This window comes from Opisthorchis viverrini (assembly GCF_000715545.1).
Source record: "Opisthorchis viverrini unplaced genomic scaffold opera_v5_35, whole genome shotgun sequence".
In the NCBI taxonomy this organism is placed as follows: domain Eukaryota; kingdom Metazoa; phylum Platyhelminthes; class Trematoda; order Opisthorchiida; family Opisthorchiidae; genus Opisthorchis; species Opisthorchis viverrini.
The window spans coordinates 2,060,756-2,074,559 of NW_008751691.1; the positions used below are offsets into that span (position 1 = coordinate 2,060,756).

Genomic DNA, 13,804 nt, shown 5'->3' on the forward strand with positions numbered 1-13,804 from the left:
CAATGTGGTTACCAAAATGAACGCATCTGCTTAGATTAGTGGCATGAAGAGTACGTTGTACTATGTTAGAGTGAAAATATTTTGTTTATTTAAAGTGCAACTTTACAGCATGGCTCAATCGTATCAGTCATTACCAGCAAACTCAGCTGCGCTGGTCACTGCCGTTTTCCTGGATGGAGACCGCGAGACGGGCCACATCAATGGCTAGAGACATTGTCAAACATGGACCACTCGCGCCCTCAATGGCGCTCGTGCATCTAAGCTATTGCCTTCAATGCATAGCTCCCTTCCTAATCTCCCCACTCAAAAGCCCACTGACATTGCTGGATTTATGCACCAATGTATCATCTCCCGCATGCAATGCGCAGCTACCTGCCCTGCTCAAATCTTCGGTGAACGAAAATGCGGCAGCTTCAACCACTGTACGACGAGTACGCGGTTATTACAGCTGACAATGATGATGATGATGAATCCCCTGTGAGACGCGCATTCACCTCGTCTGAATGCACCGTCTGTGATCAGTAAGCGCATTTCCAGAATTTCTTCTTTCTTCCGTGATAATAAATTTTGGTTCCTCGACTATCTTGACAACTGAAACGTCAGTTGGCCGTTTTGCGGCCCTAACCAAATAGAAGCTGACCGTAAAATGTCTAGCAAGCGAACACATGCGTTGAAAATCCTTGTGAAATCGCTGTACTTCAAGACGTATGTGTTATTGGCTGACAACGTCAGGACAGGGTTCGGAGACTGTCAAATACCAAGAAAAAAATCTAAACGGCAGTGTTATCATGTGTTTTTCTTACTGAATTTGAACAGATGTACGTTTCTTGAAATTTCGATGAAACAGTATGTCAAATCATCTAAGCGGTGTGGCAAAAAAGTTTGACAGCTATGCTCAAAACGAAATGGGTGTCATTCAGTTAGTGCCACTGAAGACAAAGCTGGCCATGGATTTTTTCATCAGAAGCATTTTTAAAATATATAATTATATAAGCAAGTTGCAAAAGAAAAAAGTTTGGAACCGATTGAGAAGTCATCGTTTCTGAAGGGCCTGGTGACTACTCCTTCTGATAATCGCACATCAACACGTGTCAGCTCGACTGATCCGAGGCCGTTGTCCACATGCTTGCCAGTTCCCCGCCTTCTATTCTGTTAACACTGGGATGCTTGGCGATTTCTACCGCCTCAGCTACCAGCCCATGTGACGTGAATCTTGGTCCTCGCCTCAAAACCTCAACATTTTCTAAATCTGTTTTGTGTCCCGTGTCGAGTGCGTGTTCCGCGATTGCCGAGTCTTTCAGTAACGCTTGATATTCATCCGCGTTTCTCGGCGACCTGTTTATCTTTCTTCTATACTCTCCGATTTTGACGTAAAGTTCCCTGGCCGTCTGTTCTTGGTGCAGTCGTTAAAATTTATTTTGTAGACACAGCCCCTGGCTGTGTTTGCCGGAGGGGGCATCCTTCAATCTCACCAGTGCATAACTTTTGTGTCAGAAGTGAAACGTTGCCCAGTTAAAAATTACCGAATTTTTCTACCAAGCCATGCTGAAACTCGCGAAAGCATTGGAACGTTCCCTTAAACGCCTACGGGAAAAAGCATGTTTTTGCAGGTTAACTGGATGAAGTCATTGCACTTTTTATTATTTTGTGTAGCCGTCTTCATACTTGGACAATCCGAACTGTTGGGATTAGACGAATCGCTTGTTCTAACCTTGGAACCAACGCTTTTGGAGAACTTACCAATTGGAAAGTTATGGGCGTGATTGAGTCCTGAATATCCCGCACAATAAAGGCATTGCGCACTGGTTTGTAAATCATCTCATGGATGTAGATGGAACCGATCACATAATCGCTTGCTCAACAGTGGCAGGTTGTCGACATCAGAAGCAGTCTCGGATGGCTTAGAACACATTATTCATGTCTTCACAGGTATTTGGCTTTTCTTTTATGAATAACAGTGATTGTTCAACTTCCATATATGAAGGGAGAGAGTTTAGGTGACTAAACCATTAGGGATGCAGTGATCTCAGGGATCTTAGTGGTGATGGGACCAAGAAATCAATAAGGCTTACCAATCCACACTTGTCCTCATTTATTTCTTGCCCATTGGTTTGCAGGTAGGCATACAATGCTGTTCAAAGGAGGGGAGAGTTTACATGAATAAGTTATTATTTCGTTTGGTGACTAACTACAGATCCCATGGTAACTCAAATTTCGTGGAACTGTCAGGTGCGAGGACATCATACATATGCCATATATTTAATTGTTTTACAATGGATCCCATGCTTAGGAAACAGATATCGATCAATAAACTTTTCACAACGCTGACAACGTGTCCAGAGATAGTGTCATTTCCAATTTGGCAGCATTTTGAGCGGTTGCTACACCCTAATAAAATCTAGAATGGCTATTGCAGTAAAGGTCTAAATATGTGTTTGCGTCATTATTGATATCAGATTTTCTCAAAAAAAATAATTCCGCAAAGTATCTACGCATTGACATCAGTGAGAATGTAAAAGGACAGCATTTTGATGCCGAACGCGTCTCCCGTGTCCTCGTATGCCTGTAAATCATATACCCAACCCGTTTCTTTAGTTAAATTCAGGTTTTACATGGGGACCATTGGCGATAGCTTTAATGTACGGTAAAAATTAGACACCTCGTGTTACCTGTTCTTATTCGGTTGGACGCGAGCACTTCTCTGTTCTCATTTCGGAGGAAAGGGCTCATTCAAACCAGGCGGTATAGGCTAACAGTATCAATCTAACGCGACACTCATTCTCGGTCCCATTGGTTGATGATTTACACCACAGCGAATCAAGTGGAACCTTATTGGTTGTTGATCACGAGGCTATCGATCTGTTTGCCGAGCATAGCAGATCAAACCAGACAGATTAACAAGTATCCGAGAAAACAGTATTTCAACACACTGCCAGTAGGCAACTTTCCAGTTTTCGAACTTTTCCTTCGGATTGTACGCAATGACCGGTGAGGCATCGTAAGCCAAGAGCAAACCTAACAATCGGTTTTGTCGATCAAAAATGTTCTGCATTGGAAATTTACTTCAACAAGTCAATTTTAGTTGCCGGCTAGAATAACGACCGCAGGGAGTTGAGATTTGGTGCACCAATTTGCCAAGGTCAAACGATAGGATAACCAAAGACTAAAAACTTCCTGATGGATACATACGTACATTTTCATTCAAAAATGAAGCTTCTTGATTAAAGCTTACTTTCCTGAACACATTGCACCTCTGTTGCGACGGCCAGAATGAGGAGAATTATGTGATTCATTTCCGGCGAACTCGGACAGCATTATTCCTCAGATCGTGCAGTTTTATACTTGACCAGAACGAAAACCAGACGGCTAATTTGCCGCACGTGACACGAGCGTGTCACACAACAGGTGACACCCTATAAACGAAATGAAAATAACGCGTGGAGTGCAAATCTTGGAGCTCAAGGATATTCCAAATTCTTGCCATTTTACAAAATCAGCGAATGCCCTTGAAACTCGACTGACTGCACATGACTTTACAGTTTGTTATGTGGGCAAACAACCATTAGATATGCGCCTCTGGTGAATTTTCTCTCCAATGGTCCTTCCTCAATTCGCTCCGTAGATGCTGAGTCGCCGGCAAGCTTGAAGTACGTTCATAAGCAAATAGTGTTGAACATCAGTTCTGAAATGCTTGAAATCTTCAGTTGGCCAGCATTCATTTGTAATCATAACGTAGGTCAGGCTCATTAGCACTAAAGTAACATTCCTGATTGGCAACGTTTAGAAAGTGTTATCATGTGTCTCCCGCAAAAAATCAAGATGTTTTTTTTAATTTTGAAAGGGGGTGATGGAGTGAACCGTGTCTTACCACTAGGGGGGAAATTATTCCCCCCGCAGTGAGTTAGTTTGTTGTCTTCTGTATGTTGTCAGTTAGACGTCAACCGGCCAACAAAAACAACACATTTAAAGAATTTTAGGTGGTAAAAAGTTATTCTAGTGGACATTAGAGGGTCTGTAAGGTCTGTTTTGGTTAAAGCGTTCTTTAGGGTATGGAATTCTTAGTGATTGAACAAAGTGTAGACTGACGGAGTTTGATAGCTACGTCCTCAGCTACCGCAATTAAACACCGCCATGTGACCTTCAAATTGCATGTCAGAACGTCCAAAACTAACTCGAACGTTTCTCCTTGAGAATTCGGTTAGAAAACCACATGAATGGACGCACTCGCCATAAAAGTACAAGTAGGTTTATTCGAGGGTTTTATTACCCCCCTCCCCCACCAAAGTGATGAGAAAAAAGAATAAATAAATAGAACCGGGATGCCCTCAGCCAACCAGTCAATCAACTTATCAGCTATAAACCATGTATCATAAGCACACTCGTTCCAGGTGCCACACTTTCAGTCACCGAGGGAGGCGGCGGTTGTCTACCCGATTAAGTTCGTTGGTTAGTTTTTTAATACTTCATTGCCCGGTCATACACTGTCCACCTCTATGTCGCTTCTACTCAGCAGAGGAATGGGTGAAAAGAGCATTGCGAGGCAGACGGTCATCTGGCATGCCGAGTACATTTCCTGCCAGTAGTGGGTTGAGTTCTGGGGTCCCCATCGAGGGAAGCGGCAGTTGTCTACCCGACTAAGTTCACTGGTTATTTTTTTCATACTTCGTTGCCAGGCAATACACTGTTCACCTTTCAGTCGTTTTCAATTAGCAAAGAGATGGGTGAAAGGAGAACTGCGAGGCAAAAAGTCTTCTGACATGCGAATTACATGGCCTAACCAGCAGTTCATCTATCGCGGGAGACCCCTTTCTTCCCCAGCGTAACCCATGAAGTGTGAGTAATTCGCCTATCGCGGGAGACCTTCTTCTTCCTTAAACTATTTGATTTACCCCGGCATTACTAATCCGGTGTTGTCAGCATACTTGACCAATGCTCCTGAGGCTCCGACAGTCGAACACTGACAGCTTTCGTATGCCTTTGTGCATAGAGGCCAAGTTTCTGATCCACAAAGCAGTCTAGATCGCACAGCCGCGGTGTAGACTCTGGCCTGGACAGACAAAGTGAAGTCACGTCGGTGCCGTAGGTGTCGGAGGTTGGCAACGGCTGCCCTGATACTTTGTGGAGAAAAATGTCGGTAGCTCAGGAAGCGCACTGGGGATGTCACCTCGATCGTGATGAAACAATTGCAATCAAATTGCCCAGCTCAGCCAACAGGTCAGCCACCATCTGCCCTGATTTCCACGAATCGAGAAGTAATCTCATCTCTAGCCAGTCAACCGGAACGTTTACAGCTGCTCAAGTAAACAAATTTAGCTACGACGTCGATCGACTTGTCTGCAAACCTGAGGATTGGGTTTGATCCAACCCAATCTTGCAGCAGTATTTTACACTTGCAGGTGTGATGCGCATGCCAAGCCGTGCGGCAGAGTTATTTAATCTGTTTAAAATCGTCTACATTCGGGTAGGATCTGAGCCAAGAACAGCAATATCGTGCGTATACTCAATGGCTATGTGCAAGTGTCCCGAGAATACTTTGACCCCCAAGATTTCAGAGAGAGCAGAGGAATTCTAAGCAGCGAATCAATAACAAAGTTGAAAAGGAAAGGTGAGGGAGTGTAGCCTTGTCTTACACCAGTGGACGTGGGGAATTCAGGCAAAAGTTTATCGTATACTCGTACGCGCCCAAAGGCATTCGCATACAGCGCCTTCATAAATTTGGAATGAGCACCTTTGATCGCCAGACACTGCAAAAGATTCTCACCATCGACAGAATCAAAAGCAGCTTTTAGGTCAAGAAAAACGACGAACGTGAGAAGTCTGGATGAGTGGTGTCGTTCAGGAATCCGTCTTAACGTAAAGGTATGGTCGATGCATATTTGATCATGGCGAAACATAGCTTGATTCTCACGAATCTGTCTCTCCATCAACCTGCGCAAAATAATACAAGAAAGCCCATTAGATGCGTCAGATACCAAACCGATGACACGATGGTCTTAACACAACGTTCTTGCGCCCTTTTTAAAAAATTGGATGACGGTCTAGGATCAGCTAGTATTCTGTCTTCGTTCCAAATCTTCTGCTGTATGCTTGTCACCAGGACCTCGCCACCTTCTTTGAAGGGCGCGGGGTGCAGACTATTCGCACCAGGTGCCCTGTCACGCTTGAGGATTGAATTCTCACGCTGAATTTCGGTTGCTGATGATGTTCTATTCAGGCCCTCTAATAAACTTGTTAGTGCATAACACCTTCTGAATTCTAAGCAGTCTAATTATAAGTAGCGCACTAACACCAGGCACAAAACGATAATTTGACTTCTTTCTTCCTCCGAAAGGTTAAGAAATGTGCAGTTAGCTTGTACCAAGACGTAAGAAGGTGACAGTTCACACGTGAAAAACTGTCTGAACGTGGTCACTGATCTGAAGTGACGTATATCAATTCATGACAGACTCAGAGTCTGTTTTACTGAATTCTGTGCCTACTTGATGAGCTTCATATAAGACAAGCACGTAATAGAAAGGATATGGTGTCTGGATGGGCGGTCTTTTGGGGTCAGCCGTGTAATGTTTGCTCCGTTAATGTTTCGCACCCTATAAAGCTGCATTCCAAGCTTATGCCACTGTTGTACTGGTGTTCACTTTCCACGTCGTTACCCTCTCCTTATGAGCAACACACGGTTAGAGGTGTCTGGTGAGCCCTGCCGATATACATGGCACGGCAGTTGCAAATGAACTGCTAAACTCGAATGACACAACAAAATTTCCTGGTGAAAAGAAACACGCCGTTTGGTGTGGAGTAGTTGGATAATGAACACAAACGATGTGGTCACAACATTGGGCGCAAAAGTAGTATTTTCACCCGAAAAGTTTTTGAAAGGTGAATATTCCCAAGCGCCCTCCAAAACATTACTCGGTGTTCTTTGATGAATGAACAATAATAAACAGATGCTGCATCAAATTTCCTTCGGACATGGAAATGAGGTTTTGAAACCTCATCAGGTACTGCTCGCGTTTTTCGTCAGTAGTATCCAACGTTACGCTAGTAGTATGCACAGAGCGAAATCTCGCATCCGGATCAGTAGGCTGAAGTGCTGTTCTGAAATTTTACCTTGAAAAGGTAGTGTCGAAAGTTGCAGTGGAAGTATAATCACCAGACCCATCCATGGTTTTCCGTACACGGTCGACGCACTGAAGAAAATGGTTGGGTGAGCCTGTCGCATGACTAGAACAAACCCGCAACTGTATACTGTACCGGATTAGCACTTTCTCGCCTTCATTTTCATGAAATGCTGAGTAATTTTCCTTCAGGTGACCTCCACTCGAGTGAAACATTTCAAGTTTTCCCGACACTTGAGTAGGGGAGCATCCACTCACTGACGTGCGTTTTCCACCTGTTCGCTCCTCGGAATTCCACAAATATGTCTGCCGCCTTTCCTCCAAGTTGATAGAGCTAAACTATTCAAAGGAATGCTTTGATTGATTGCTTTATAACCGGCCATTTTGTCACCCGCTTTAAATTCATCTTCCACTTCTCCAGCATTCACCCACAAGTTATGTTCAACCACTGTGCTTTTTTGAAATGGCGTTTTAGAAGTTCCTTTGGCGGGACACATCCAACCTCCAGCCAAACCTATATATGTATATCTATATCTATTTAACAAATTCATCATTGTTCTGTAGTACGATCCTAAATTTTAAGGCAAAGCATTTGTAGCTCATTTTACGTTCGCCCACCTCAGTTCCTACTATGTGTTGACCCTATAACACTTGGGGTGACATGACTTGTCTCTGTTTAGCTTGACTCGACATGACGATATATGCACGCCCGCTCTAGGCCCAACCGTTGGCGGGATGGTTTGAAAGAATTTTGAAGAGAAACGCCCGACAAAAGGCGCTTCAACAATTTGCTGTCAACCTTAGAAAAATGCTGCCGAGGTGAGTTTGAATTGGAAAATATAGATAATATAAAATAGACCAAGAACTGGACAAAGGTTCAAGTAGATCATAAGGTTGACGGAAACTAGGGGACTGTGCCCACCTGATGAGCCCCAAGAAGGGCGAACTGGTCGTGGGCTGTCGAAGAGTTTTCAGCAAACTTGTGAGTAGTTTCCTTTATGAAAATATACTGCGGTATCTCGAATATCATCCCAACTGAATCATGAGGTGGCCTGTGTGTAGCTCATTCAGTTGTAGAATATCGTAAAGATTCAGTTGAGTCTATCGAGAAAAACCAAACTGACTTGCAAATGAGTGCATTTCTCGGTGCATGACAAGATTATTTCAAGTCATAAATAGACCAAACTCTATGTAAGCTTTGGAATATACTTACTGCAAACGGGAACCTATAGTGGAACTACGCTGACCTAAAAAACTCACACGTTTGTACCTTGCGGCAACTTATGGGGGTCCTATGGTTTGATAGTCAACCTAACGGCGTTTTCTGCCGCACGTGACAAGGAATGCGTTGCCATTTCGGTACTGACAAGACTGCATATCTAATCGACTATTCTTCCAACCAAACAAGAGTGGTCAGAGTTGTTCTACTAGAGGAGTTTAGTAATATCTTTCTGAAAAACAGACCGCCAACAGGCTCTTCCTGGGTTTAGTAAAAATCTGTGCAAGTTTCATTGGCCTCATGCGGATAAAATGCTCTGCTGTATGTTCCTCGTCGTAAGGGGAAATTTGAGGTGAAATAATTTCAAGTCGTTTGTATCAAAATTTAGAAGGGTTGGAAAATCAAACAAACATTAATGGGGTAATACACAAGGGCAGCATTCCGAAGTTTTACTGTTTAGGCCTAAAAGGGCACGAAAAATCTGGAAAAGTAAGAATTTTGAACATCTACAAATGTCTTGTAAATCGGTCGTTTACAATACCATCGGCATTACCAGATGAAGTGATTTTTTTCCGGATGCGTGAGTTTCTTGTTGGGTGACGTCACAGAAGATGCAGTTTCAACACGTCATGAAACCCAATGTTCCCATTCTATTATAGCAGTAGACCGAATAACGTTTTCTGTAGAAATTTGTGTCTCCTAGTTGTATATTGAACAACCCTCGTTTCCATCTTTCAGTCCTCTAATTCATTCTGTTCATTCGTGGAATTTTGCTTATCATCCGTTCCCTTCCCCCCGGATAATGGAACCGTCGTTTCCATCTTTCAATCTTCTAATTCATTCTGTTCATTGTAGCATTTCGCTTATCATCTGTTCCCTTCCCCCGGATAATTGTGATACTGTTGACTTTCCACATGATACTCGAAAACTTGTGTTTAATGTGACAAATTCTGTTTGTAATGCACTACTCATAAGGTTGCTGAAAATTCCTCGACCGGTTCCACCCTTCTCGAGGCTCATCAGGTAGGCGCAGTTCCCGGGTTTCCGTCAACCTTATTTTCTACTTCGAACCAAATTGCAAGCAAAGCAAACAACTCTGATTGACTCACCTAGAACCCAACTGAATTACTCGTTTGTGATGCTTCCAGTTAACTGAACGTGCTGCACCAGGTCGCATCATTTTTCAGTTGCTACGACATTCGAGATATCCTGACAAATTCTAGATTTAGTCTGCATTACCCTGAACTAGTGTAATCTAAATGGGTCAGGTTATTGTCTTCCCCCTGTCAGAATTCTTCGGTGCTTTGCGCATGCTCCGCCCCCTTCATATAGTACTAACAAAGCAGACTTCATTGCGTAAAGCCGTAGCACGCTACTCATAAGTTGCTGAAATCTCTTCGAAAGCCCACAATCGGTCTCATAACTTTTGGGGATCATCAGATAGGCACAGTCCCTTGTGGTTCACTTGAACAGGCATACACAGGTAGAAGTTCGATTCATTGGCTGTCGTTCAAGCGGCAGTTGATCTGTTCACCAAACATGATAAATGGCTTGCAAAGTTCCGGCCCCAGGCGAGGGGACATCTTTATTGCAAGATTTCTAATGAAATCTGCTCAACCGAAGCAAATTTATAGGTGCTAATTTGCCCATATGGCGTAAAGAAAAAGAGATAGAGCCTAAGGGACAAAAATTATGCCATAATTCCACGAGTGCATTTGGTCGAGAAATTTTGGTGATATTTTACTATTTCGCTATTTCGCATAATTATGTCCGCAGATAAATTTGATCCGATTCCATCGGAGATTTGACTGACTTCCTTTCAGCTTACCTTTGTTTTCCAAATGTTCGACATTGTTCACACCGTCTGTGCAAAATGTGGCCTCAGTTCGATGGGGAACAGAACGCGCTAATTCGGTAATATCGACACAGTTACAGTGGTCATGCCAACTAGTGGAAAGTCTCCAAAGGAAATTTGCTTAAATTATCAATTATGCTCCTAAAATTTATAGAACCGACTTAAGTCTCTGTCAGACACTCTGATCTCAGCTATTATTAAGGTTTTTATCGAGTAATAACCTGAGTGAATATAACCGTCAGAAAACTGAAAAATCTCTCTTGACCGTGATCAATAGCGTGCGTTTTCATCGAAAGAAAACACAGTTCCAAATGTCACTGAAAACTCCTCGGCGCCTGACTGCCGGTTTCTCCCTTCTTGGGGCTCAACAGGGGTGCGCAGTCTCCCCGTCTCTATTAAGCTCAAATTTTACTTCAACTCCAATCTTCAAGAAGGACCACAGTGGGCTACCGAAACGTTTTCAGTGACCTTACGTGCAATGTGCATTTTCAAGACACGACATCTCGGGCATCGTCAAACATGACGCGGTTTTAGTACGGCAGATTCATTTGAAGAATTTTGTTATTATTATTATTTTTATTAATCAAGCTGGGATTCAGTTGAGACTTAAGCTAACATCAAGTTAAACTGCAAAAAACATCGGTCGTGAACAATGTGATATTTCTTTAGAACGTAAGGGTAGTTTTGCCCTTGTTTGTTTTATCCATATCAGAACAATTACTGTGTCCTACAAATTGGTTGAGCGGAGCAGAGAATGAGATATCCTAAATTGAACGCGTAATGTCAGTTTCTCTTTTGTGACGATAGTTTTTTCTGAAGACAAGCATGGCATGGCGTTGTGTTTTGTTTCTTCTGGGATTTCACGAAATTTTTCAAAGAATGTTGCAATTAAATCTGCAATATGATTTCACAAGAAGTTTTACGAGCTTGGATGGAAATCTATTGCTAACTAGAAATCAAACTGGGGTGTGCCAAGTAATACTCAGGCTCAATTTCAGAAGAATTGGACGGTTATTAGTTACTTCTGCCTGTTTTTACGTTTAATTGCAACGCACTGAAATTTCTATTAGGCTGGTGTAATGAAGTTTTCGAGTTATTTTTTAAAACACGTCGAAATGTTCTGATAGAAGTAAGATGTGACCACAATACAACTCGTTAAAAATTCCTTTCCTTTCCAAAATTGGTTCTAATCGCGTGTTTTCATAAATGCATGCTTTAATCAGCTTCTGTGAACACTTCTATCCGTTAGTTCGTCCGACAGGCTACCCTGAAAGTACCTGTCAAACCTGTTAGTACGGCCCATCCTGCAAGATGAACGGGGGCAGTCAAAAGTTTGCAAAAAACAGATCGAAATTATCGATGAATATGTTAAGTCTTGGAAAGTGGTCCACTACTTGCTTCCTCATAATCTGTACTCATCAAATCGTTGCAACCACAGTTGTTCAGACTTCATTGCACGGATGGTCTAAACAACAGATATCCCGACACTAAGCTTCGGATATCGTGCCAAAGTCATTCACGTAATCTCTTGAAACCTTTTGTCTGCCAGACCACAGTTCTTAAAATAATATGCACAAGCTATACACAATAACGGTCATATGAGAAAAATAAATGACTTGTTAGATGTGGTATCTTTTTCCAGTCGTCTGCTCAGTGGTAGCTGATTTTTTCAACATCTTAACCAACGGCGTGACTTCCTCATGGGATCTTCCAAGTAGTAACGCGCACCCTACTCAATGACACAGACAAATCTAGGCGACTGGCGTGCGCTGTGCACGTGGAAGAGGCCATTTATTGATATCCAACACTTTCTTGTCGTCCCTTGCTTAGGTTAATCAATTTCCATGAACTTTAAGATGTATGCGGCTAGGATGTTCACGTCGGGGAGTTCTGATGCTGCAAAGGTGGAACTGGATCGTCAGGTATGAAGATGTTATACCTAACCACAATAAACGCACTACAAGTCGACCCTCCGGACTGCTCACCCTCAAATTCTTTGGAGTGAAGGGTGTGTTTTACATCGCAATTAGCAAAAAGTCCCGAAAATGACGTATGACATTCAGTCTTGCGAGTTTACGTCCGTAGCATTAATTCCGCTTCCTTAAACGTCCTCAATGAGGAGCTTTTGGGGCGAAATTCATTTTTTTACGGCTCCAATGGCTTTGGCATTTATCAGCAGGATGAAAGGGCAATTTCGATTCCACATACATGCTTTTCGTCAAAGTTATCCTTGTGGCTTTCAAACCGCAACGTTCAAACTCGTCGTTTTAAGCTAAATGAATGTGACACTCATATAGTTTCTTTCGTCCTCAGAAAACAGGGTTCATTTAACCAATTTTTGATTTAGTTGGGTTTCCAAATGTAGTCCTTTCTAAACGATCGCTTGCGATAAATTACCCTGCTGCTGTTCCCTTGCACGGAGAAAATTTTAATCTTACCTTTTGGGTACTTACGAGTTGTAAATAGTATATGCTTCGATTCGATCTAAAGAACAGCATCCTACTTCCGTGGCTTGAGACAATTATGGAGTCAAGTATGGACTATAGTGAACGATTAGTTCTGTAACTACACTGCTTACCGTTATCTTTTCAAACAGTTCATATCAACCCGGCTTGAGCGCCTATTTAAGGACCAAAACCTCACATGCTTCTGTGATTTTATCACCTTGCTGGAGGGACGCACCCGATAGAGTTCAAAAACACGGCTAGCCTATTCATGCAAAACCATCTTGCTGGTTTTATCGATAAAACGGATGGTTTCCAATCGCAGACAGATATTTTGATTTCTACTCTTATTCCACTTCTATCCACAAGAGTTTTGTGAGGTTGCAGCTATGAAATGCGGCAGTTGTGATTTATCAAGTATCACTTTCAGCCCCGTGAGGGTAAAATCCTAAGCAAAGACAAACATACTTCCTCTGATGATCAATTTCGAACAAACAGCACTAAAGACAGTCGTTCACATGGCGTCTCATATTTGGCGGAAACCTGTATGTGTCGTTTGGTTAAACAAGCGTTCTTTTTCACTCATTTGGAAGATCAACTGTTTTCATGATGTAATGGTTGAAAAATTATTGTCTTATAAATGGCTTGAGTAGACAGATGTTTATTACAAAGCTGAGATATTTTTAGGTCGGTTGGAGAATAACGTCTTTGTTTCCAGCTTTACTACTCACAGGCATCACGAGAGAGAATAGTTGTTGACTAGAAAATACCCTTAATAAATAGTTGTCTATCGCTATACTTTTGGGAACCGAAAACCCCGTCAGCACCCAGAGAGTTGCAGAGACGAGAGGCCGCAGACTAACTCGATAACTTTCCCTAGGTATAAAACGTTTTTAAGTCAGGCGATTCTATTTAGCTGAACAAAAGAAATACGAGAATGACGTCTGAGGCTGGCTGAACTAGATCGCAACTAAAATAATATGAACTTGGTTCTTCTACATAGGAACATGTCACAGCTGACAATCGCGCATCGTGTTGGACTTGAATGAAACCCAAAGTTTATTTATTAAATGGGCTGCATAAACAGCTGATATCTCATTCACGAACTTGTTCTCAGTTCGTGTTAAATTAGTTTGTTCGTAAACGCAAAATGTTAGTCAGTGGTAACTCGTCA

At 42.5% G+C, this 13,804-nt stretch overlaps 1 protein-coding gene across 1 annotated transcript; it reads right to left on the reverse strand.

Moving 5' to 3' along the window:
• Positions 1-1,091: 1,091 nt before the first annotated feature.
• On the reverse strand, positions 1,092-4,660 carry T265_02760 (hypothetical protein; the record flags this gene model as incomplete). The annotated part of the gene is made up of 2 exons (XM_009167075.1): positions 1,092-1,388; positions 4,481-4,660. 2 exons carry the CDS (start codon positions 4,658-4,660, stop codon positions 1,092-1,094), a joined length of 477 nt encoding a protein of 158 aa, XP_009165339.1.
• Between the last annotated feature and the right edge of the window lie 9,144 nt (positions 4,661-13,804).